General features: G+C 36.8%; 1 protein-coding gene across 1 annotated transcript; it reads right to left on the reverse strand.

Moving 5' to 3' along the window:
• Positions 1 to 24: 24 nt before the first annotated feature.
• Positions 25 to 26,716, reverse strand: LOC145232912 (proto-oncogene tyrosine-protein kinase ROS-like). The gene is made up of 26 exons (XM_080097584.1): positions 26,495 to 26,716; positions 26,363 to 26,418; positions 25,264 to 25,384; positions 24,753 to 24,863; positions 24,470 to 24,604; positions 23,349 to 23,575; positions 22,847 to 22,991; positions 22,098 to 22,288; positions 20,810 to 20,995; positions 20,282 to 20,394; positions 19,329 to 19,507; positions 18,243 to 18,376; positions 17,898 to 17,976; positions 17,369 to 17,449; positions 16,486 to 16,739; positions 15,118 to 15,251; positions 14,452 to 14,581; positions 14,092 to 14,189; positions 13,182 to 13,385; positions 6,179 to 6,313; positions 5,766 to 5,853; positions 5,056 to 5,206; positions 2,762 to 2,919; positions 2,072 to 2,148; positions 1,586 to 1,750; positions 25 to 956 (listed from the first exon to the last, which is right to left on the reverse strand). Exons 1-26 carry the CDS (start codon positions 26,556 to 26,558, stop codon positions 734 to 736), a joined length of 3,639 nt encoding a protein of 1,212 aa, XP_079953710.1. The 5' UTR covers positions 26,559 to 26,716; the 3' UTR covers positions 25 to 733.
• Between the last annotated feature and the right edge of the window lie 296 nt (positions 26,717 to 27,012).

The following is a 27,012-nucleotide window of genomic DNA, read 5'->3' on the forward strand; positions in this document are numbered from 1 at the left end:
ATTGGTTACAGTTGCAACATGTAATAGTTTCTGATGGTTTATTTACCAGTTTGAATATGAATGCAATTGCAACACCAATGGTAGACACTATTTTTACAGTAACAGAGTCCATTTATCAAATATTATGTGCAAACAAATGCAATAAACACTTATAAAAATGTGAATCACACAAAAATACTGTTACACCCAAAATGTCCAGGAAATTTGGCAAAAAAACAGATTTTATGTCAGTGTGAAAAGATATGGCATACAACAAATTTTACAATTTAACACAACAGGCGCAAATGTCAGGTAAAATGCAATACGTACAAAATGGACAAATATAAAGATATAATAGCACTGCAAACGAGTAAGACAAAGAAAATATGGAACAATACCTGTTGATATATGGGTTAGTGCAAAGCAATACATGTTGCAATAAGTGCGGTGCTATGATAGTTCCCCCAGTGGTGGGATTCAAATTTTTTGTCAGCCCGTTCTATCAAAAAAGTCATATTTTTCAGCCGGTTCTCTTACAAAAAGTACATTGACAATAACCAGGAATGCTAACCGGTTGGCTGATCCCATAAAATTTCGTGAGACGGTTCTATAGAACCGGTGCGAACCGGCTGATCCCACCACTGCTTACATCGTATTGAAAAATACTATTATTTCTTTACTACATATGGAAAATATGAATAAAAAAAGTGCCTGACGAAAAAACTAACATGTACATATGACGTATTGGTTTGCGTCATAAATAGGTAACGCCATTTTTTCTAACATGGTTGACGTCACTTCGTCTTGCGTCATCGGTTTCATGAGGTGTTACATCGTTGACATAGGATTTGCCGTTCGGTCTGCGCGTGCTGTTGTCGGTTCGGTTTTTGCGACTGGCCCGTTTAAATCTCCGCTTGGGGGCGCCCTTTGATGATCTAACACTTGATGGCTTTGTATGGCCGTTTGACCGCACAGAACTGGAAACAACAAAGTATAAAATGTATAAGAAAGAGTAGTATACAATAGAGATTTAGTATGTAGCAGTAATTCTTAATAGCCGTTTGGCAGACTTGCAAAAATCGTTTTGTTAAATCAAGCCGACCCTTTCTAAACATTTTATACGACTTAAATACGTATACCTCATCTCATAGGCCGGATGTACTGTGATTTATACAACGGTGTTACGACACTTTACGATAATATATGCTCTTGCATGCATGTATATTCATATGTAGTTAGTTCTAAATTATTACCAACATTGTAAATCATAAAAGGTGATTCATCACATGCTTAGTGATTCAAAAGTTGAAGTGCTTTTTATTAAATTTGTTTTGCGCCTGTTTACAAATAAAGGTTCGAAAAAAAAACAGTTTACACATGCCATAATGCTTTCCCATTATTGTTCAAATCAGCAAGCTCACTCAAATCACTATTACACACCAAAATGTTCGCACACGAAGCTTTTATCATTTTGACATTTGTAAATAGGCATGCTCGGTTTATAAGGTTCCCGAACCCGACTTTACGCTATCCTTTTTTTAACCATGCCCCTGGTATATTGAACTGCCTGTGCAGTATTTTTATAATGAACTGTACTGAAACTTACCCGTTGCCATGGCGACTTTGTTTGTGGTTATTGTTGGTTGGTTGAGCGACCGTTGGTAACTGGAAACTGGATGAATGCACCGGTGTTCGTACGTACTGATTCTCTGTGCTCTCCTCATGCGCTGCGCCACCGTGCGGATCTTCTTTAGGCAGCGCAACAGTATTTCTAAAAACATTGAAGCAAGGGTTGTTACAAAAATACACAGAAGGTTGGTTTGATGATTTAATTAAGGTAAAATCAAAAATACAATCCACTTAAACAGGGTTAAAAGGCAAAAGAGCGACTGTTTTTTACTGATTGTTTTTACTGTAACAAACCCAAATTTGTAATTTAAACTACACTGTGGCCAATTTCTAAACAAAATTTTCTTTTCATATTTGTACACTGACAAATTGGAAAACAAGTAAAAACAACACACACAATGCCCCGAACATATCGGTTAGGGAGGTGGCACAGAAAAGAGAATAATATAGCAGTGCAACATACCCGGAGTCTGCGTTAGCCAGAAATCCAAGTTGAGCATAGTTGATATTTTGTGGTGAAGTTGGGGCTGGAACCGTCAACTGACAATAAAAAATCACAGCGTATATTACCAATAAGTATCGCAATTTTTTTAGTTTTGTTATCGCACTAACGTCTGCTGTAGCCTACAGTGTGTGGTAATAGGCAAACATGCAAGTGTTATTAAAGGCCTTCTCCCTATAACTACCCCTATACATTTGCACTTGTCAATTTCAATCAGCTTTAGCCTGTTAATCCTAACAAACTGGAGTGCCGTTTAATTGCTAGACTTGTCAATACTGCCTATGTCTTGTCACCAGCTGCAGTGCTGAGACCTTATGGGTCGAAACAGTGTGCACTGTCTGTACCTTACTTTTCAGGAATGATTTACACTAAAATATACCCAATTTTAAACGATAACTTTGTTTTGTCATCCTAGTTTTGACATGTTGGTCTGACCACAGAATATTATTAGCCTTAAATTTTCGGTACTGACCCAAACCGTTAGATTTTCATTTAGCCACGAAAGTTACACAGATACTGCCTAAAAAAGTAAACCAGCGTGGCCAATTTTGGGATGTAATAAAATGTAACTTTAATTGATCTGCTAACCGAAAAAACTGCTATTTCAAAACCTTTCAGCGACAAGGTTTGAACTCGTAACCCTTAGATTACCTGGATGTCGCTTAAACTCGAAGCGCTGGACCTCCGTATGAAGTTGTTGGTGTATGGAGTTGCAGCTGATTCGAGGTGAAACTCGTTGCCTCCTGCGTCGTACGATGGGCTGCTGAAGCTCACTGCTGCGTAGCCGTTGTGCGCATGCGCAGGGTCGTCTACAATACAAAAATGCAATGTAGATTGTAATTGATTAATTTTCAAAAACTACACGAAGAATTGACTGCAGCCTGACTGTTTAAATTTAGGGATTGCATTTTGTGCAGATGTTTAAGTAGCCACTGTTGTAATCCATAGTGCCGTATTAGGGGTTTCTATAGCGTTATTTTTATGGAATGAGACTTCAAAGCAAACCCTTGAGCCAGTGGTTCTCAACCGTGAAAAATACCTACCAAAAAAGGATTTCTAAAACTTGAGGGGAGAAATTTACCTTAAATTGTACATGTGGTTTGTAAATAGACACTTTAGCTCTGGGAATATAACCTGTGAAGTATAAAAGAACCAATTTTGAATGATCTTTGTACGGTTTGGCATCTACTATGTAGTATATTAGGGAGGAATGAAAATGTTTTGAATTGTTAATTGAGGAATTCGTCGATGAAGGCTGGGGACCACTATGTTAAGCTTTAAGTTAATAAAAAAATCGCGTATGGCAGTCCTGTGAGTTCACCGTGCATCAATCGTATTAAGTTTGAACCACTTTTTACACCTAAAGGGGGAATTAACTTTTTTAAAGTAACATGAACATGAAAACAAGTTATCGCCCAGTCCGTCTTTTTATCTGAAACTATTTACAAAAACATATAAGGCGATGATGGTACCCCACCCAGGCTGGTGCCACGAGCCTCAGGTTTTATGACCAGGTATCACATATGGGGTCTGAGCCTTTGTGTCAAGAAAATGGCATTTTTTGTCATCACAATTAAAAAATCTTTACAACTTGTTAACATTATGTGCAAAGCCAAATTGTATAACCTGGCTATAACCCATTATGTTTATGTTTTCAAGCCCAAAAGTTAGGGAAAATTATGTCAAAAATGTGGCGTAGCGTAACATCAGGGCCGAATCAAGCCTGATTTTTTCAGACTGAAGCCCGAACCCGGCCCCATATACAACTTCGCAAGGCATACCAAAAAACAACCGCAGGCGCGTGGTTGAACTATTCCCCCCCTTCGAAGTTTTGCTAACCACAACCAGCCGTCTTCACAATCCGTCGGGCCCGAAATCAAATTACGACCTCGTTTGCCAAATGGTGGTCCGCAAAAATTTAAGCGAGGGAAAAATACTGAAACACCATTGCGGGTCTAAAAGGTGAAAGTTTACAGAAAACTTCGCAAAGTGACCGAAATGAGGCCATGACGTCATACGCGCATGCGCAGATAAACGTGGTCGCCAAAATCAACACTTTTTGTCAACAACCAAGACGGGCCGAGTTAGGCGAGGTGGAAATGTCGGTGTCTGAAACCCAGAGTTGGGCGTGGATAATTTGAAGCGTAAACAATTTTGCGGCATATTTGCGGCTCGCATAATTCTTCGCCGTCTTCCGGGAGTAAACAACGCCTTCATCACGCCCACAAGGTACGTCTGAGAGTTATAAGTCGGACCAAAAAACGGGGTGGATTCGGGCCTGACTTTATGCATTTTTAGAATAAGTGGCCAGTTGCTGGACCTGACTTAATGCCAAACAGCCCTAAAACGCCTTGTTCGAGACCAATTGTCTATTGCGTTTGTTGTTTTGGTCTTTCCTGAGGCTTTAATTTAGAGGCCTTTCAATCAAACTTTCGGGCCTACACGCGCTTCTCAAAACAGATTCGGGTTCGGGCCGCGTTCGGGCTCCAATTTCAGGCCCGTTTAGAACTCTGGTCCGTCCGTCCGTCAAGTTACAATTACTTTCCCTAAGATCTGGCCTCTATAGCTCTTAAACGTTTGTATATTCACGCACGAGGGACCCAGTAATCAGTTTGTTTCAATAATTGGCGGGTCAAACAGTTTTGTTTTTCGCCCTAAATTGCGGTTCAGTACTTCAACGTACCCTGGATTCGCAATGCCCACCAAACCTTTATCGACGAATTCTTCCCTTTACAATTAAAAACATTGACAAAAATTTTAAATTTTAAATAGTAATTTTTTGTTTTACCATTTTGATTTCTCACAATCTATAAAAATCCATTATGGCGTAGTAATAACCATATTAATAAAGTTCTGTTAAATTAGTGTAAAACCCATAAATATATCCGTTTGTGTTAAGACAATGGCGTCACGTGCTGATGACGTCACTTTTACGTTGAATTTACCTTCGTCGAACATGAACGCGCTGTTGTCGAAATACTGCACGGGTCGGGAATCGAACACAGAATCTTCGGTGTTTGGCGACATCGTCGAATAATTGATCGGGTCGCCGGAGGGAATTCCCCCGTTTGAGTTGTTGAGGGCAGAAAGGTCGATCTGGCGAATTATAAAAATTAAAAACGTATTTTTTGGTGAAAAGTTTTGTTTTGCCTTTCGGCAGAACACTAAGCTGTACACCATAGACTCTATGGGGTTCTTAACCAGTGGTGCACGCACTCCCAAGGGGTACAAGAAGTGATTCTATGGGTTGCGGGAATGCTGAATCATTAAGGTTGGTTAGGTCTATTCTATACAAATACAAAAACAGAATGGGGTGCGAAAATTGGTTGGTGATTTGAAAGGGGTGCAGCAATGAAAAGGTTAAGAACCAATGCTAGAGGAATGGCTTGATTTTGTTTGGAGTTCCCAAAAAATGAAATATTGACACTATTTAGCTATTCTGTGAAATTTTATTGTGATTTTTGCAGTGAAATTTTATTTAGCTTCATAAGGTGAAAACAAGTAATATTGGAAATAAAAGAATACTGTAGGTTTTTATATTTATTATAAATCCCTATTTAAACCCCAAAAACCTTAACCCCCAAAACCTTACATTTAGGCCTATTATAAATCCCTATTTAATAAACCCTAATTTACATACTATACAAATAGGTACCTTGCAATTCTGCAGTGTTTGTAAAACTTCCTGGAAGGCCGGTCGTTCAGATGGCTCCATACTCCAACACTTCATCATTATCGCATAACTTGTAAAGTAAAAGAAAATATCGGTATATCATTGGCGATGAATAACTACGCAACAATTAAAAGCAACTTTTCACTAATAAATCACTTCCCGCTTTGGTTTATACAGCATTAAAAAATCTGGGTTTTGATTTGATCAAGTTTTGCATCATTAAACGTGTTTCATGCAAACTTATTGAATTTTCAGTGACAGTCCATTAAAATTTACTTAAATCGTAAACAACAAGCCAAAACCCGACTAATCTTCAAGAAATTGCGGGTCTAATCCCACACAACACGCTAGTATATGTGCACGCTAGTAAAATATAGGAGTTTTAGGAGACTTACAGGACATCAGGACAATTGCTTGGCCTTTCTAGTCTTCCCCCGTCCTTGACAAAACCAATTACTTCTAGATTTGTAAAGGCCGGATATGGTTGTTGTCCAAAAGTCATTACTTCCCATAGTAACACGCCGAACGCCCTGGTACAGAAAAAAATCAACATTTTGAAACAAACAACCATATCAAGGTTTCATTCGCTGAATCGCTATGCTTTAAATTGTTACCAAAAGTAACTAAATGTTTGGTGTAAAAACGTATTAAAATTTATTGACAAGGTTTAATAATTAAACTTGCATATTCAGTCCAATACGCCAGGACCATTTAAGGCGCCATACCGAATCAGCCGGTTACCAAGCATTATGGCAAGGCGTAGGCTAGAAAAATCTAGGCCGCGGTGGGATTGGAACCCACGACGATGTCTTTCCGCGCTCTAATTATACGCTAAAAGCATTTGCAGTTTACACATAAAATCCTTAAACTGATCACAGCGTCTCAAAGCGTTATGACGTCAACCTCGTTCAAATTTGACGTCGCAAATCGTAGCGTCATGGCGTTTTGAGTAGAAGGTGTTGGGTTACCAAACAGACACCGACAAACCACTCTAACTGCCTGCGACTTGTCAGGCAGACTCTAGAATGAGTGATGCTTGTTGGTCGATTAATCATTAGAGACTCGACTCTTGTCACTGGTAAATGGGAATCAGATTACAGTAACCATTTTTTTGCAACCTGAAATGTGATTGTGTAAAATTGCAACGGTTATAAGGTTTCTATTACGTATACCAAGCCAAGCGTTCCTTTTTATGACACAATACTTGTTATCATATCCGTCTTTTTAAAACTTTGTCAATTTTAGACCTTCTATAACTGGGGTGTGCAACCTTTGTCATGTTGGCACCTTCATTTAACATAAAGTGATTTTACCTTGTTGCATACCAAATATATGACTATATTGAGCTAAAAACTAAATTTTGCATTTGATTCTACCCGCATTATTGTCAGGTCGCAGCAAAATAGCACCGGGTGCATTAATCTGCTGAAAAATATATTATAACTGGACTCGTTTACCAGTACATTTTAATCCAAGCGTCACTGCGGGCCGCACAGTCTTAAATGGGTCGCATTTGGCCCGAGGGTCGCAGGTTGCACACCCCTTCTATAACATCATTTATACCAATAATGACATATATTTGTGTGAATATTGTCTAAATGGAATTCTTCTAGGATTACTCAGGTCATTTGCGTCTTCAGAATGTGAGCAATTCCATAAAATTTACTTTCATTTTCAAACTATACTACAATTGTTTAGTAGAATCCAAAATATCGAATCTCTTTTTTAATCCAAAACATGTGAAAAAGTTGATTGATAAAGTTTGCAAATGTGATATAAATCGAATTCTAATACCCAATTAAATTGACTTAATAATGGGATAGTTATATATTCGAATCCTCTAAATTTGCTATCCCAACTTGCCAATCCCCAGCGTTAGCATTGAGATTTAGCATTCAACGGTAGAAATGCACCTGCGTTTTCGATGTTATCTAACATGTCAACACAGACCCTTTAGCCAAAGCTTACGGCATAATTAGCCTCATTTTCCGTTGGGCATGGAGTGGGGTCACAGCAAAACCCATTAGCGGCGCCGCTATGCCAGTTAGCGACATACCAGAAAATAACAACAGCAACTGATGGTATTTAACCCGCCACAAAACACAACATTAACTAGCTGAAGCAGCCATACTACGCTCCGTAAACCACAACAGTGTTTACACATTTGGAAACGCCTTGAAAAAGGGTATGTTTCAATAGTAATTGTATATATGTAAATTTATAGATAAATTTGTTGATATGTGGTAATGTTCCAACTGACTAGGTTAAAAAAGTGCATTTAATAAAAATCCACTTTAACGATGAAAATAGTTTAATTTTTCGATAAATCAACTATAACCCCTTAGAAAAAAACAACGCTGATTTAGTGCATAAAAATTGCCAGGAAATGCATATAGCAAAACCATGCATGATATTTGAAAATAGCAAAAAAGGCGAACCGATTAGGCCATAATGGTGCTTGACAAGAGAATGTCAGAATTCGCGACTCTCAAGTACCTCGGTGCGGTGTTATGGAAAAGTCGATTCCCTAGTCTCATTAGCAGAATTCCTTAGTCGGGTGCGTAGATTTTTTAACGGGAAAAGTCTAACAACGTCAGGATGAAAACGAGGCCCGTTTGCACGCTATTCTTCAGTGAGAGTAAATTGTTTTTAGAATTCCGCTAAGCGTATGGTAAAAATATTAGCAAGAAACATTATCTTTGCAGTGTGTGAAAGTGGAAATTGTTTTTCGGAATTTTGGGATTTTTTTTCTATTTATGTGTACGACACAATACATCCGCTATGAAATTTAAATGATAAGTAAAAGAGTAATTTTTTACCATATTTACCATTTAAAGCTCGTATATGTATAAAGAACTGGGTCGTTTTGCTGTAAATCCGTGTTTACAAAAGCATTATATGGTATATATATAATTGTTTTTGCAGGCAAAAAAAAAAAAAAAAAACAAGATTTTTCAGTATTGTCTTACCTTTAAATTACACGATGACGTCATAGTACCGAATGCGCAACGAAAATACAGCTCGTATAGAAATAGGGGTTAGTGCCTCCTAAATATCTCTACAATTTCTATGGCATTGTCTTATCCCTTAAATAACATGATGACGTCATAGTACCGAATGCGCATGCGCAACGAAAATACAGCTCGTATAGAAAAGGGGTTAGTGCCTCCTAAATATCTCTACAATTTCTATGGCATTGTCTTATCCCTTAAATAACATGATGACGTCATAGTAATAAATGCGCATGCGCAACACGATGACAGGCCAGAAATAAGGGTTAATGCCCTCAATAATGACGGGGGGCCTGGGTAAAGATCTTTTAACCTTTTGAACAAGATGTATCCCCTCATATCGTTTGATGTTGTTTACATTCGGGAAATCGGCCTTTCCACCCGGCGTGCCACTTTGTTTATTTATCTTTTCCTACGTGAAAGCGCTACATTGGAGGAATCGTTCTAGTCGTGCCTTGTGTAAATTTTACATAAAGATTCGTTGCCCTGATGTCCCCAAGGAAAAAAAAACGCTTTTTGTATTGTTTGTGTTTTAAAGTAGAATATTTTCAACATACAATTTCAAATCCTTTTTTATTTTCGACAAATGAATTTTAAAAATCAGTTTTTTTCCATAGTTACATTTTATTATGAGAAGGATTAATTCAGTTCGATTTTTTCCTGCAACACATTTTGGGTTATTATTTATTGTTGATTAACATGACTAGAAAACAACTCAGTCAAAAATACTATTTTTTGTAATTTGGTTTTATGAGTGCTGTCGTATATTGTAATGAAACGTAATTTAAGGAAATGTTAAACATACCTGGACTTGGCGGTTCAATTTAGGCATTATTAATAGCTTGTGTGTCTGACAGGGCGATTTGAATCAAGTCAAAAACAAAATGGCGCCAAAACGCTCAACTAAATGATTTTTACTTACATATATACGTATGCGCAAATATGTTCAACAATTCCGCCTACATTTAAAGATACCTGCACAAACGTTCAACCTTTTCTGGTGCCAATTTTTTGTCTTATTGTTTCGTAATTATGTATATTGCGTGAATTTGCTAGGGTATTTACAAAGTAATATGAAGGCATGGGGGCATTAGAATATAAGTAGGCAGTGCACACTCTTTCGACCTATAAGATCTAGTATTTGGATTAAACGTTTTACAAATGCGTATTTATTTCAAATGCTGCATTTGTCCTATAAAACCCTAAACACTGCGGTTTCAAATAAAAGAAATGGTCTCTTATTGATGTGGAGCCGTTAGCGCGGAATTATTGATGTTACGGAACCTGGTAAACCCTCAGAAAGTCAGTGGGTCGTGTTGCATGTGTTTCCTGCACTGCTCAAAGAGGAAATCTCGGTTGATGCCGTTTTTAACCATTAGTTGCACATTTGGCATCTTTCTTAAGAAAAAAATGGAGCAACCGTTTTTACTGACTTCTGAATTTAAAAAGCGACACATACATTGGTTGATGTACATTTTTTTAGCAATCTTTTCAGCTGACAAATTTCAGCCAATTTTTATTTGGAAGTAATGGTGAGTGTATTACATCCAATTGATGCCTTTTATTCACGCCGTTTAGGCTACGCTGGATACATAACCAGCTTGAAGCACATACCACGTTCATGTGATTCTGCTTCAAACCGAAAGTTTTGTTTACGCACTACATCAGAGGTTCTCAAACCGGGGGTAAAATTACACCCAAGGACTAAAAAATTTGGGTAAATTTAAAATGTTTGAGGGTAAGTAAAATTTTGTTGCGTAGCGTGTGCGAAATTTAAGTGTGGTAAATTTACACCCAACGGGGTTAAAAATATTGGGTAAATTTGAAATGTTTTGAGGCTAAGTAAATGTTGGCAACAATTCGATAGGTATACCAAATAAACACTTCAGGGTAAATGTTAATGAACTTGAGGGTAAAGTTTACAACCAAAATCTGCGGGGCAAAGTGAGAAAAAAGGTTTAGAAAATCTATGCGCTACAGAACCCAGCGACTTGACTTAGCAACTTTTTCTTGCCAAGGCAGTTAAGCTCGTCTTTCGTCAGGTATGTTAATGAAAAAGCTCGGCTTTGTACGAAGCGTCATCGGCGTCATGACCATTGACCCCACTTTCGCGGCCCCTTGTTTTGTCACGGATGGTTGCGCCCGTCTATAACACACTCATCTGGGATAAATCGTGCTTGCGTGAGGAGTTGGGAATGCTAGGAAAAGCGCCAAACAATGATGGGCTTGTTTTGGAGTTTTTGTTGAAGTTTGTAAAGACTTGGAAGATTGTGGGAATGTTACAAGAACAGGGCGTTCCAAATTGCTGAAGAGTTTCGGCGCCATTTTGCGAACAAACGATTTTTTGTGGTAAATAAGGGTAGCATTTGTGGTAAGGGTAACATTTGCAAAAATACGCTAAAATAAAATAACTAATACTGTATTTGGTTTTTGACAGGGATTTTTTTCAACACTTGTGTTGCAACGATTAAACGAATGGCTATTCTGATTTTTTTTGAAAAAAATACTATGGCAAATTGAAAGAAAACCGGTTTCATCAACAGTTAGACGTTTTACTGTTTGCTGGCTAGTTTGTCGTGTAAGACGTGTTTATTGGCTGTTTCCTATAGTGTCTTTTACTCTACAATGTAGCACCACTAAATCCTTAAATTTGGCTTGTCCATTACATAAAAACGTCAACGGTATTTTTACCCATCAAGGTGTAAATTGGGATCACATACTCCCGAATGGGTAACTTGACATAGCGATGTGTTATTAGATTATTACTTTTTTGTCCTATGACGTCATCTGTCTATGATGCAGAACTGTAGTGTGAATTTTTTGAAAAGGTGTGAATTATCCACAAAGCACATCCTTTCAATGTGGCGATTATAAAATATGTTTAAAATCACTAATCCAAAGAAGCGTATACACTCGTCATTTAGCCTGTGAAAAATCTTTACCATGTGTTTTCGTGCACTGACCACAGACTGTCCATCTAATGTTGCAAAAACCACATTCTATCCATTAACATGCACGCCACAGTGGAAACGGTCACTCATGGTTTGACCCTTCCTCACATACCGGTCAATCGGTAGATGATTACCCCTTTAACCCTGCGTGACCAGCCCCACTTATTAGTACCCCTACCCTGGTTATTTGAAACCCAGCCCCCATTTCCGGGCACGCAAATTACCCTTGAAAAGACTTTAAAAAAATTCACAAGATTTTGGACCTATTTAAAGGAGAACCGAATAATTGTTAAAATTGTTAAACGAGGCAAAATTAAAGCAAAACTGCATTAAATTATAAATAGTTTTTTTTTGTCCACTGCAAACCGGTTTTAGGGAAATATTTTGCTTGCCATGCCTTTGTGGTTGCGTTACACGAGTTTGTAATGTTTACTGGTGGAAAGGGGGTTGAGAAAGGAATGTCCAGTTTTTCCAGCTGACCAAATGGACACAACAGTCGCATTTTGCCACCGATACGGTAATTATTTCCGGGGAGAAGTTTCAGGTGTTACGACAAGTGAGGTGTTGCACAAAAACAACAAATCATAGAGGCTGGAATTATTTTGCCCAGTTTGGGCGGAACAGGCCCAAAGTAAAACTTGAACCACTTACAAACTTTACGTGTCATTTGACCAAACACCAAACTTGTACCGTAAGAGGCCTTTATCTAGGTTAGGTGTAATCCTAAAAACACAACGTAAGTCTACAAAAAATGTTCGGTTTGGTAAAATAATTTAATGTTGTAAAACTCGCTAAACACGGGTAGAAAACGTTACACAATACCTGTTCAAACGTATGCAGAATTCGGTCGCATCTAAAATCCGCATCGTACCACATGTAAGCGTATGAACGAAGCACTAAAGGTTCATAGCATTACATTTTTATATTTTTTTGACTTCCAAATTCTTACGCCAACCCTAATAGTCCAAAGTTCCAAACCGTTGGCATTTTTTCCACGAAACAATTTTCGCATTACTGCATGGTGTTTAGTATCACCGCTCATTTCAACAAATTTGCTTTGACCACTAAGCAATAAAACAAACGACGTACATTCAACAACATTTTACAAACAAAATCACTTTCACCACCATGAAATGACCGAAAATACCGACAAGATCGGAGGTTCCTAACATTTTGCGAACGTTCTTAAATTTGCAATGAATTTAGTGACCTCCTCAGACATAAAACAACTAGCTGAACAAACCTACTCATGAAAATCAATTACAACCGACCAAGCTTGACAGATATTGTTGTAAAATTACCAAACACAAAATGTAATGTACAGAAAATCACAGGAAGGTGTGTTTAAGCAATTATTTACCACGTTAATGCGTTTTCCTATTAGTGTCATCATTTTAAAATTTATCCTAAATCATCACTGCTCCCTTTAAACTTACCATACGTCGCTCTGAACTGTGTAAATCTTTAGTGTAAGGTTCTCTGGCGCCATCCAGCGTACAGGCAACAAGCCCTCTCCTTCCTTGTGGTAATAATCGTTCCGGTAGATGTCTCTCGCGAGTCCAAAATCCCCGATTTTTACCACCCTGTTGTTGGTGCGAAAAGCCTTCGTTGAAACGAGACAGTTCCTGGCGGCCAAGTCCCTAAATGACAAAGGTTTTTTCCTGTTCAGTTAAGAGGAACACACATTTATAACTGGGATCAGCGCTTAAGCGTTTATGCAGACGAGCAATCACGGCGCAATCATATAAGTTATAAACCATACAGAACGCCGAATCAAGGTGTTCTCGCAAGCATTGCCATATCGCAAGGCATAGGGTAAATTCTAGCCTGTGGTGGGATTTGAACCAACGACACGAACCTTTCCGGAAGCTCTACCACCTGAGCTACACAGGCTCAGCAGCGAGCCCGCCGAAAGTCGAACCACAAGCACCGTTGCCTCCCTCGTATGCTGCATCACATGTCAGTTCCGTAGTAGGGGATCGCCAGATTGACCAGTATCAGTTGAGATGAACATATAATCATAAATGGGATCTTCCCTAAACCGTTCATGCAGACCAGCGATCACGGCACATTCTTACATAAATCATATAGTACTGATGGCTCATTGAAGGCGTCATACCGAATCAGCCTGTTACCAAGCATTCCCATATGCAAGACGTAGGCTAGAAAAATCTAGCCCGCGGTGGGATTTGAGCCCACGACAGGATTCTTTCCGGCTTTCGTAATTAAGGCGAAATCTTTATCCTTAAAAGTTTACCCCAGGACGGTACCGAACACGAATCCAAAACAGTGTATTTTAAGTCTCTATGTGAGTCAGGTGCCTCAGAACACTTAGTCAAGATTTACCTGTGAATAAAATGTTGCGTCTCCAAATACTGACACCCAGCGGCAAGATCGAGACAAATATCGAGTAAATCCATCATGTGAAGTTTAGCTGAAAGCATCTGGAAGTACGAGATACACATTTAAAAAAAGCTTGACCAAAAAAACCAATAAAATTCATTACAGTTGAAAAATCAAAATTATAGTTGGGCTTTTCAAAACATGAACAATGCAGTATTGTAAACTACTCATAGAAAAATAGTTGTAAACCTAAGAGTCCTTTTCAGCTCTATGCACTAAAGAAATTTTAAACAGTTTGTTGTAAGACGAATACGTCGACTAGAAGAAGAATTTGTTTTATTTTGACTTGAGGACTCCACTCACTTGAGTTTGGCGAGCTTGCCGCAGATACTTTAGTAAGTCACCTCCCTCCATAAGTTCAAGGATCAGAAACTGAGGCTCGTTATCAAGACAGACTCCCAGAAGTGAAATGATGTTGGGATGATCAAATAAACTGAAAAATATGGACAATATACATGTAGTTTCATAAACAACTGCTACAGAGCTGTACATCGAGTACATCGACAAGCTTTATTACGTGATTAAATGGATTATAATAGTTAGAAGACGTTTTTCTTAACTAGTACAGTAAACGTTGGTTAGCCCGGATTCGGTTGATCCGGATCCTCGCCTAATTCGGACAAAACTTGAGCTACAAATGATTTGTAATGTGGTAAGACTTGAACTAATCGACATCAGTTAATTTGGACAATTGTTTTGGTCCAAACATATCCGGATTAACCGAAGTTTACTTTGTAATACAGGCTACGATTCCACGATCCTTACGCAATTCAGTCGATTATGCGATATACCGAACTCGTCTGTATTCTTTAACACAAATTTGTTTTTGATTAAACTATAAGTTAAATAAAAACAAAAGGCATTAACCAAAGACTACTATGTTCTCTAGGGGTTGTTCATGTTTAAATAACTAAACATAAATCAAATCCAAAATTCGGTCGATAGGGATGAAACATTTGCAGTGTTTACCTCATAAAGTAAGCTTCCATGAGAAACTCGCACTTTTCACTGTCACTTGCCCCATCTTTCAAAGTTTTTACTGCTACTGGGTATTCGATTCCAGCTTCTCCACCTCTTATGTCAATCGCTATTCCTTTGTACACCTGTCATGACAAACGTAAAAACCGGAATGTTATTAATAGGCAATAGATCTTTAAGCGTTTGTATCATAGAAATGTTTTTGTTCTCTTTGGGACTTGGGGTAGGGATTTGTGTACAAATTTGCCTTGTCTTAAATAGATGATGACTTTTAAGTGTTATATTCTTTTCAGGAATCTGTTTCGTCTTTTAGTGACTTTGAATAGGGATTTGTACACCGGATTTTGTTGCCTTAAATCAGGGGTGGGCAACCTGCGGCCCTTCATTGAAGGTTGTGCGGCCCGCAGAGACGCTTGGATTTCAAAAGTACTGGCAAACGAGTCCAATTATTATATATTTTTGAGCTGATTAATGCGCCTGGTGCCAGTTTTCTGCGATCTGGCAAAATGTGGCTAGAATCAAATACGAATTATACTTGTAGTTAAACATATTTGGTAAGAAACAAAGCAAAATCACTTTGTGTGACGCACATGTGCGGCCCTCGATCCAATTTTGACATTTATAATTTGCCCTACAGTAACAAAGGTTGCACACCCCTGCCTTGAATGGACAAAGACTTTTAAGTGTTGTATATATCACAGAAATGTTTTTTGTTCCCTTGGAACTCTTGGAACGGATTTTGTGTACTGCTGATTTGTCTTGTCTTATATGGATGATGACTTTTAAGTTTTATGTCACAGAAATACGCTTGTTCTCTTTGGGACTTGGAGATTGGTTACACAAATAACGCGTTTGCGAAACAAAAGTCTTTCAGCACAATTAAATATGTTTTACTGATATTCTTTATGGTTTAAATATTTCTCAATAAGCCCAACATTATACTTGAAACTTCTAGACAACAGCCAAGTTGAGACTTGGTAATTCAAACTGTTGGCTTAGTTTGCAAATAGTGTCCAATAATATGTAATACTAGTTTATGTTGTACATTTGTTAGTTACGGTAAAACTTTGATTACACAATGCTCCCGTTACCAAGCAAACATCAAACAAACATAATAAAACAGTAAAAACAAAATAAGTTTTAGAGTAAGACAGCGCACTGTTTCGACCGATAAATTCTCATCAGTTCTGCTGGTGAAAAGAGATAAGCCGTTTCTCGTCACCAATGGCACCTATGAGACCTTTTAGGTCGAAACACTGTGCACTGTCTGTAGCTTATCAGTTATTGGCTTGACGCTTTATATAAAATAAGCTTTATTTACGATACTATTTTGACCAGCAAGCAATTTTCAACACTTACTTCGCCAAAAGCTCCACTTCCCAGTAAAGTATCAAGTGCAAGTTTATCCCGTGGAAATAAAGGGAGGTTCTTCATGTAGTTGTCAGGCAAGTTTATCCTTCCACCGTTGCTGGCCGCCGCCATTGCAAGACTTGTCATATGCCGTATCTGTGCTAATTCCATATCCATGCCATAGTTAATGTGGATGGCCGTGATTTCGCCAGGAAGCTGTTTCTTGATTCGTTTTCGTCGCCTTGTTATACTGCACTTGTAACCTACACATCACAACAGTTACTTTAGTTTAGGCTAGTGGTTCCCAACCGGGGAGGAATTTCATCTTGTTCAAGTGGTTTGTAAATAGACACCTGAGGTCTGGCAATATAACCTTTGAAGGCGATAAAAAAACAATTTAAATCTGTGCATGGTTTAGCATCTACTATACTTTTAGCATCCATCTAAGACGTATTTTGGAATTGTTCAGCGGGAAATTCGTCAAAAAAGATCGAGAACCGCTGGTTTAGGCCAACCCGGTTAATCGGGAGGCTTTTGTTAGTCCAAAATCGTTGTGTATTATTTTTGAGGAAATGGTCCGGTTAATCACAATCCGCTTATTTGGTAATTCATTTTATCGGGACGTTTTCAAATTCTTGCCTCTTATTGGTTAAGAAAAGGATTCCGGATAACCGAGACAAAATGCTCGTCAAATTTGAATTGCGAATAACCGGATTCTGCTGTATTACAAAACAAAGCGGGCTAACGAACGAGCTTCGCGCAGTGAGCCGTGGCGTCGACTACATTCGCTTAATTTGCCAAATGCCGAAAGGTAGCATTTTTCATTACGACGTCACAAGCTTGAGTTATTTGAAGTACGTAACGTTTTGCATGGTTGTGCTAAAATACTTACAGACGAATGCGAGAATGATGATTAAAACAAAGAAAGTTGTTCCTACAGATGATCCTATTACAATCCATTTGTATCTGCTATCTGAAAAAACAACATTTTATTTTTGTGAACACATAAACCTTAATATTTACTATAACACAAGTTATGGATTTATCTCTTTAGTTGTCATGAATTTTTCAAAACGTAAAAATGGTAGAACTACTAACACTGGAATTTGGCTGGCGCCCGGTTTGGTAGGTGGCGCAACGGAGCATAGGCGTTTATCGTGCTGACTCAGCAATTTGGGTTTATGGTAAAAATGATTGCTGAGTCAGCACCATAAACGCCCATGCTCCGTTGCGCCACCTACCAAACCGGTCGCCAGCCAAATTCCAGTGTTAGTAGCTGTACCCGTAAAAATAGTGTAGATTATGTCATGTTGGTGTCAAGTGACAGTAAGTCAACAAGGCAAGTACTTACAATCTATGCCTCTAGTCTAGAATTTGGTGTTTTTAGTTATTTTCACAAATCCGCGCGTATTTTTACTTACTGTCGATCGGGAGTGTAAACTGGTACGGTGACGTAACGGCGCTGGTGTCCCCTCGTCCGGCGCCGTTCACTGCGTACACCTGGTGGCAGAAAAGAGTAAATATTTTTTACACAGTTGTAAAGGAGTTACAAACCGCACGATTTAAAATTTAAACCACTCTTTTTGACCAAAACAAGGCAACAAAAAACATCGTTTTGGCCCAAACAAAAAATAAAATAAACAAAAGAAAATAGTGTTGTCATAAAGTAACTAAAAACATTGGGATTTGAACAAATGACCAAACTAACATATGATCATTTCAGAATATTCAATTGTTCGTCCCTGTAAAAACAGACACATACGCACCCTGAATTCATACCAGTCTCCTTGTGTAAGATTGGTGATGAACCATTGTCTTTCCGCTCTCACATTTACAACTGTTACTTGTCTCCATTCGCCGAAAAGTTCTCGATGACTGTCAGGACTTGAGCGGTTCCTATGTAGTAATTTATTGTTTAATAAAAACTGTGGTGAAAAGGATTACTAAATCTAAATTTGCCATATTTTTATCGTTTTGAAGACGCAAATGTCCCAGTTAGTTTTACATTCATTTCAACACGATACTAAACATATTGTTCTTGTGTTGTTAAAGTTGCTAGGCCAGCAATTTCTAATGCAAATCATAGTACGCCAAGCCCATTGAAGGCGTAGTACCCAATCAAGCCGGTCACCAAGCATTTCCGTGTCGTTCAGTTGGTAAAACGCGAGTACCGGAAAGACTCAAGCCGTCGGTTCGAATCCTACCACAGGCTCGATTTTTCTAGCCCTTGCCTTGTGAGAATGCTTGATATCCGGGTAATTCGGTATGACGCATTCAATGGGCCTGTACTGTGATTTGTGCCATGATAGCTGATTTGCATCGACGCTTCAGGGCTGATCAAAGTTATGAATTTATGTTCATCTTAACTAGTTACAAATGCACACACTCGGTTTGTAAGTTACTGAGCTTAAATACTGAAATTTACCAAACTAATAGTGTGTGTCAAGCAAGAAAATCGTATTTCATATTATTTAACACGTTGACTGCCAACTACGAGTTATCTCGTAGTTGCCGATCTAGCCAGGCTTGCCAGATACTCGTAGTAGACTTATTTGATTGTAACGCGGTTAAAACGAGTTGGCGTCTGGAACTAAAGTCGTGGATGCGTTGTGGGAACACCGAGACACCCTACACCGGCATGTTACCTACGAGTTAACTCATAGCATGGCACCAATAGTTCGACTCTCTGATTTCAGAAAGCCACTAAAACATATTTGGCAAATTTGAGCACAACATAGGAATATCCCTTGGCAGTCAACGTGTTAAGGTAAAATACACATTTTTAACGTTTAGTCCAAATACGAAAACCGGTGTTGGGTAGTCAGAAATAAGTGTTCAGAATACTTGCCTAGCCTCTATAACGTATTCGATAATATCCGAGGAGTCGTCTTGTGAAATGGGTGTGTTCCAGCAGATTACCCCATCAGGTGTTTCACTCTTGATTGTAACGTTGGTTGGGGAGTTGGGTCTTCCCCTCAACGTGTCTGCCTCCACCTGTTGATTGGACTCTGCTACTCTTCCCGTGACGTAACTGTGACGTTATAGGTTTTAGAAATAAGTTTGGACTGTGCAAAAAAAATTATTTGGATCAATGGTTCGAAAAATTACGGAAACTGTTTTTGACAAATTTTCAACGTATTGCCTAAAATTATCTGGCAAAACACTGGACAGTAAAATTATAAAGCAGGCCAAATGTTGCAAATTTTGTTGTATTTGGATCATTGTATTTGAACAGAGTGGCTGGGGTCTGCAAATAGTGGGTCGTGACACAAAAGTGCTTTGTAAGACCAAGACCGCCCATTTAAGAACCGTGGCAAAAATGTAAATGTGTTCATGTAAACCAAAAGACTCAACGTACACCAAGGAAAAATGTTTGTGTTCTTAAGTATCATAATTTTTGCGATACGTTGGTTTTATGGCTCCTAATAGTTTTATCAATGCTAGTTTCTTACGTCACAGTTGTACTATAGGCTTTTAACGCGTAGAAACTGTGAGTTTGAAGCAAAGATTGGCAGTAAAAATTCAGCTTTCCATATGTCCCAGAAGTCAATACTACGATGGTCACAATTCCTTGCTTTCATGTAATTTGGGTCGCAGGACCTTGGCAACCATTAGCATAGATCATCTGCTTTTTTGTGGTTATAAACTGCTTTACAGGTCTCACTTTGAGTACTACCAAGCTGGCAACGTTGCATAATCAAGACTTACTATAATGTAATACAAATTGGTATTCATTTTGTTTTTCATGTCCAACAGCAACGCAAGTTAGAAACACTCAAATCAAGTTATTTTCTACAATACCCACGTAATTTTAGATCTCAACAAGTAACCAGTGTCAGCAATCAAATCAGTGATCGTCTCTCGTGTAGCACTGCCCTCTAATGGTAGACTTTCGGTCCACTTGTCTCGTTCTGATCGCTGTGAATATAAACAGAAACAAATTGAAAAGTTTTTTTGCTTGGCTTTGACCTATTGGATTTAACACCAAATACCTAGCTGTGCAGTAACTTTAATGAAAAACGATAATTCTCAACAATTTTTGCTCGTTGTCTTACAAGCTAATCTCCAATACTGTAAGACAAATAATGCTCAAAAACGTGTTGTTGGTGACAACAGTACTTTGTTAGTGCGTAATAATGTGAACAAAATATATTCAAAATCTGGTAAATTACATGTTAATCCTAAAAGGATGTCGAGTAATCCAGACCCGTTTGGACAAAAAAGTTGTCCCCATTAGGCGAAGATCCGTAGTTTAAACCAGTTCACATCTGAAACCTATGCACCGCTTCCATAATGTTATTGTTTGAGTTATGCCAAATTAATTTACACTTACCAGGGACCATAAGACAACGATTTGACGAATCTGTCCTGGCGGGTACGGCTCCCACGTGACCGTGATTGTGTGGCTTGTGACGTCAACAATCGTCAATTGTTTTGGGGCGTCGAACGGAGCGCAAGTTATGTTGGATGAGCTGTATGAGCCCTCAAGCGCCAGACAGTCGACGGGAAATGCCCTAACCTGCGAAAGCAAAGTTAAAAAGGATTTAAAAGGGAAAGCAAAATTCTACTAGATTAACTTTAAACTATGGGGCGATGTGGTACAGAAGTACATAATAAATGGACCATAGCATACAAATTAAAAAAAGCAATCTGAACAAAAATAAAACATTGTGATACTGCTAATGCAGCTTAAAATGAAAACACCATAATCCAAGAATTTTTGGATATATTTCTGTCGCTACATGCTGGATACCTTTGATTTTAATAGTACTGGTAAAAAATTTTGCAGAAAGTCTTCTCCTTAATACAAATACGAGTTTAATAGCAGAAAGTTTATCACAACCAGAATCTTGTAAACACAAATAAACTGGCATAAATTAAGCACAGGAAAAATAACAATGATTTTATGCCCTGAAGGCAAGGAGCCAACAAAATGTTGACATAAAATCACAGGATGAACCGTGTCAACTTTTTTGTTCAATGTAGGGCAAATCTTGTGCAAAAACACAAAAGTAATTGATAGGGTTCTATATATTTTCACCAGCAGTTCAATTCTATGATATAATTCATGTGGGTACGATTTTTTTCTTATATTACAATTTTTTTCTTGACCCAACTGCATAAAGAAACAAGCCCCTTGACAGCAAAAAGTAAAAAAATAACCCTAAATCACTGGCTCTCAACTTGTTTCAGGACCACCAGTTCAATTAAATAAATATCGTGGACCAGTCCATTGTTATGTAAGGATAAAGAAAGCATCTACAACAAGCGTATTAGCTTAAAATACATTGCTTCAATACATAATAACAAAGAGTTAAACAACTGACAGCTAACAATAAATGGTTAATAACTTGAATAATCAATAAATTATATGCAACTAATTCCAGTTTATCATCAAATATAATTAACATCTTGTGGAAATCCAAAAAGTTATCATGGACCACCAGATGACAACCACTGTATTAGATGTTGCTAAATTTCCATGATATATTAGTTTGCAAAGAGTAAAAGAAGGTTTTAAAATTTGCTCAACTGAACCATTTGTTAAGTGTTTCAGGTGGATTATTGTTATCCACACACTTTATCCAAGTTACCAAACATAACAATTAGTGATCACTTACCTGATAAAGGAGTGTTTGTTGTGTGAATTTCGTGAACTGAAGGGTGCCTGTTGGGATGTCATGTAATCCAGTTTGAACAGCAACCTGATATCTTACTTCTTCTGTGTTAAGAACGACTGGTGGTTCCCATACAATATAAACCTCATTGAATGATTGTGGCAAGCATTGAACATTTGCTGGTTCTGATGAAACTGCATTAAAATATGTGGTTTACAATGCATGCTTATCATAATATTTATTTACTTGATTGAAATTGGCCTATGATTGTTATTTACTTGTTGCCACTTTTGAATTTTTGGTAAGTTACTTTTGAGTAAAATCAATGTTTTTCCTTATTCTGAGTTAAAAACCTTATTCTGATCAAAAACACTTTTATGTTTACTGTATTTTAAGCTTTACAAATTTTTGAAAAAATTCTAAACATTTGTTGACAGGTTTGATGCAATAATATGGCTGACTGAAAATCATTGTGATGTTTAAAATAAAACTCAATTAAAACCTGTAATCTTCAAAAATGTCTAAAAAACCACAGTCACGATTAACAGAATTTGGTGTTCAACTGACAAAAGTCTAATTTACAAAATTCAGGTTTATATGAACAACGTTAGAAAAATAAATAGAAAATACAATGTTTTTGATAAGAAACTAGTTTGAAAATGTTACTCCCAAACAAACCCATTATGTCCTGTGATATACTAAAAAATTAATTGAAACCATTTACAAAATCATTTCGATAGAGTGGGCCTTACTTCCACAAGTTGTGTTGACAAGTAGTTGTTGTGAAATGGAGACAGCTGTTGAGTTATGTAATGTTCGATAAACAGCAATTTGTATTTCGTAACTTGTGTTGGGACGAAGATTGTTCAAAACTGGGTTTTCGACGTCTTCAATTCTCTGAAAAAAAATATAGGTTTATTAGACAGGCACTAAAACAGGCAAAGACAAAAAACTAGTAAAACTTGTTATTAATCTTTATTGCTTTTTTCTCTTTTTTGATTGATAATACACTGTTATTATCACAATATGTACGTTTAAAAGTGAAATTTATGATTGAATTGTTGCGAAACTGGCAAATTATTTTATCAGTGACAAATTAAGAAAGAGTGGCAATAATTACCACATATATATTACAACAATATACCATATAATGCACTGGCCTTCATTGGATTTTTTTTTTGAAAAAAACTACGTTTAACCAACTTTAAGTAGCCATTGGACAAAATAGATCACATTAACATTTACTGTACTTACACTTTCCATGCAGCTTGGACTTGACAAACAGCTAACTGAGTTTGTGTTTTGATACAAAACAGAGAAGTGCACTTGTGATGTGTTAACAATATCATAGGGTGAGCAAGCAGGGGGAAAAGAGGTAGCTGTAGTTTGAACGGATGAGATATTAAGCAAAATACTACTTCCGGTCGTCTCAGTAACACTTGGTGGAGGCAAAGAGTTGGAGAATAAGTTGCAGGCTGTGTCTGAAAGTAAAAGCGTAGAATAATAATTTGATCCACATAACTTGTTACATTATAAATACATAAATTGTTGCTGCCAGGCATAGTATACAAACTAAATAGAGCTCTTCAGGTAAATGTATTTATTACTCCAACATTTCAATGTCCTGCTCAGGTCGCCTTCATCAGACAATAAGCACAAAAAACATTTTTTACATTTGTAAATCTGGCAGTACTATAGGGGTACAAAGGTCAAAGTACAATAGGGGTGCAAAGGTCATGGACACTAGGATACTATGATTAATATTGAGTCAATCTTTGAATTGAATGGGCCAGCATTTTTGTAGAAACCGAACCCTTTTACAAATTCATTAATTTTGTGGTCCCCATATACGGTTGCCCTTTTTGTAAAAACTTACAGCTTCTTCGAAGTTAAACTATTGCTGGACCCACTTGGAGCCTGCACAGATCCTTAGGTGGTCTGTAATCCCCAGATTGGGAAGCACTGTTTTACTGTGATCAACATTCGTTTCACAATCATGTTGTGAATTTAATAACACCATACTACCAGGCTTGCTGGGTGTTTTAAAACAAGACAAGGCTTAGGATACACGAAAGATAACAGTTTATTAGGTAACATACTATTAATTTTTATTATTCAACTGCCTGGAATCTACCCATCTTGTCAAACCTAGTCGCATTGCCTTTAGTGCCACTCATTTATCCAGTGAAATTTTAACCATTTAGGCCCCTTTTCTCTTTACCAGGTGCAGCTGCTGCATTTTTTACTATTGTTCTCATCTATCCCTTAGTATTATTTAGCATATTTACAACCACCAGGTTTCACAACTGTCTAAAGGTGAACATGAACAAAATACGATACAATTGATAAGATAGGCATTTAATTTTTTTGCCAACCTTGGTCGCTAGATGCTACTTCTGACAGTAAAGTTTGTGTCACAGTTTCTCCACTGTTATTGGTGAGAGTGTTTAGATTCTGTTGACTACTGTTCAACCAATGGATTCCATTTTCATTCCCCACAATGCTGTAAACTGTTAAAAAAGGATAAATAGTTTACTTTACAGTTAAAACATGTTAACTACTTAAATCAACACAAAATGTGTTTAGTAACAATAAAAGTATTAAAAGATAGTATTATTTAGTAAAATGGCTACCTAACAAATGGCAAAAGGTTCATACCTGTTTCAGGAAAAGCAAACACTTCTGTACAAAGACATAAATCTGTGTTGATTTCAATTTTAAAAAGAGAGCTTCCATTGCAAACATACAATCCTTTTGTGATTCCTCCACCTATCACAAGGAAGAATATGTTTTACATGCAAAAAATAATAGTTTTTCCATATAGTAAACCTCGGTTAATCTGGACCCGCATGGACCAAAAAGTTTGTTCACATTAAGCGAAGTTATGTATTAACCAATGAAGATTAGTTAAAGACTTGCCACATTCCAAATTATTAGTTTTTATTTTTTGTCCAATATAAGTTGTGTCCAATATAAGCAGAGAGGTTTACTATATTTCCTCTGAATCTTTTACAAACAAAACTGGTCATCACAAATTTTGTTCAATTCCATGAGGATTGTAAATCCAAAATCTATCATTTGCAAAAAATTCTGGCAATTTCTACAACTATTGTAAAGCAATTTCCAATGAGTAATGTTTGATGTATAAAAAAAAACATTCTATACATACTGTTTTGAGATAAATCCAATGCACATGTAATGCTGTTTAAAACCTTTTGGCATTGTGAATCTTGACAAGAATTTAATTTCTCCACAATGGAAATAGTAGCTGATCTTCTTAGCCGATGTATCTTTGTTTAAACTAAGTAGAAAAACAACAAGAATTAATATGGAATTTTAGTGTTTTTTTAATTTTTGACGAAAAAAACCTGTTAGATGGGAAATAAGATTATGACAATTATTGCTCATCCAGCATTTTTTTTGTTACAAACTATAATAAGTTCTATTGATGCAAATATACCACCTATTTTATTCTTTCCAAAAGATATTTTATCCATTGTTAGAAAAATTTCATGTATAATATCAATAGCCTATATTAGAATGTCGCAGCACTGGAACAAAAAGTTTTGGTGAAAAAAGTAAACAAAATAGGATAACACTGCCTATGGATAAAGTTTTATTCATAATAAACTGACAAACTTCATTCATAATGTTTATGGTGAATATTGCATGATTTCACAACAGTATATAACATATGCATTACAATGTGCAGATGTATCATTATAATCAGTAACCACATGCTAAACAAATCAAAATATGCTTGCAACTCACATAGAATTTTGATGATGACCATAAACATGACCAGAACGGTGATCAAACATGCAAAGGAATAAACAAAAAGCAATGATCAACATAATGAAACATAAAAACAACAATTCCGATAATGGTGTATTTTGATTATAAAATACAGTATCAATGTGTCTTTGCATGCTTAATTGGTACTAAAGATTTTCAAAAAAACAACTAAACATTATAGATATATATATATTTTTGTAATTAAATTTCCATCTTTAATGTAATGCACAACTGTGGGTTTTAAACAACACATTTTGGAATATTTTAAATCAAATCTTTGAATCTGTTTTTTTCCATTATTAAATATAATATATTTATTTGTTTATTTGTTTATTTGCAGTGGCTGTGCAAAACTTTCTAATGTCAGGACATATAATTTATTTTTGTAATTTAAAGTTCTACATAACAAATCCATGCAATAAACCCAAGAAATAGACTTTTAAAAAATTAAAAACATTCTATAACATGTTTACCATTCTGAAATAATTTGCTTGTACACCTGTTTCATGAAACTGGAATGATAATGTGCCTAAAAATGTAAACAGCAAATGAAACTAACACATTATCAATTTTTGCACTTCATAATGTCAACCAGAAAAACTTACCAGCGCATATTATAATAGCAGTAGCACAAATAATCAACAGTAGGAAAAAGCTGGGTTTAAACATTTCTGTTTAATTCCAAATCCTTTTCTGTTAACTCCACTTGTTCATTTTAGGCAAATAAGTTTATCATTCGTCACACAGATTACCAATTTTCCAACTTCATTATTTGGGTGCCTGACTATTAAAAGTAAAACAAGATGTCAACAGTTTTGCGCCTAACCAAAATTAGTGCACAATGCCCCATATTAATCACCTGTTATCAAAAATCTATATTTTTATCTTACGTACTTTAAACTTAATAAATCACTCAGCTCTTTGTTTCTGGTTGAGACTATAAGAAAGATATATTATGGTGTATCAGTAGATGATAGTTCATGAAAAACATTGAATCATTATTCTTTTAAAATGTGAAGTCTATATAATTTACCTCAACAACATATGTATTCAGTATTTTGTTCAAATAGAAACTCACACTTTAAACTTAAATATAAAGTCACAAAGCTGGTTGATTCAATAA

The sequence above is a fragment of the Phallusia mammillata genome, chromosome 6, assembly GCF_965637545.1.
Source record: "Phallusia mammillata chromosome 6, kaPhaMamm4.hap1.1, whole genome shotgun sequence".
Taxonomy (NCBI): domain Eukaryota; kingdom Metazoa; phylum Chordata; class Ascidiacea; order Phlebobranchia; family Ascidiidae; genus Phallusia; species Phallusia mammillata.

What these genes read in the sequence shown, in the direction of transcription:
- LOC145232912 (XM_080097584.1), bottom strand. Translation starts at nt 26,558, where the DNA reads ATGTTTAAACCCAGCTTTTTCCTACTGTTGATTATTTGTGCTACTGCT. An exon ending in AGTAGCATCTAGCGACCAAG is followed by an intron (nt 23,576 to 24,469) that starts GTTGGCAAAAAA and finishes TTTTACTTTCAG; the next exon opens with ACACAGCCTGCAACTTATTC. An exon ending in CGAGTTTAAGCGACATCCAG is followed by an intron (nt 2,149 to 2,761) that starts GTAATCTAAGGG and finishes TTTTATTGTCAG; the next exon opens with TTGACGGTTCCAGCCCCAAC.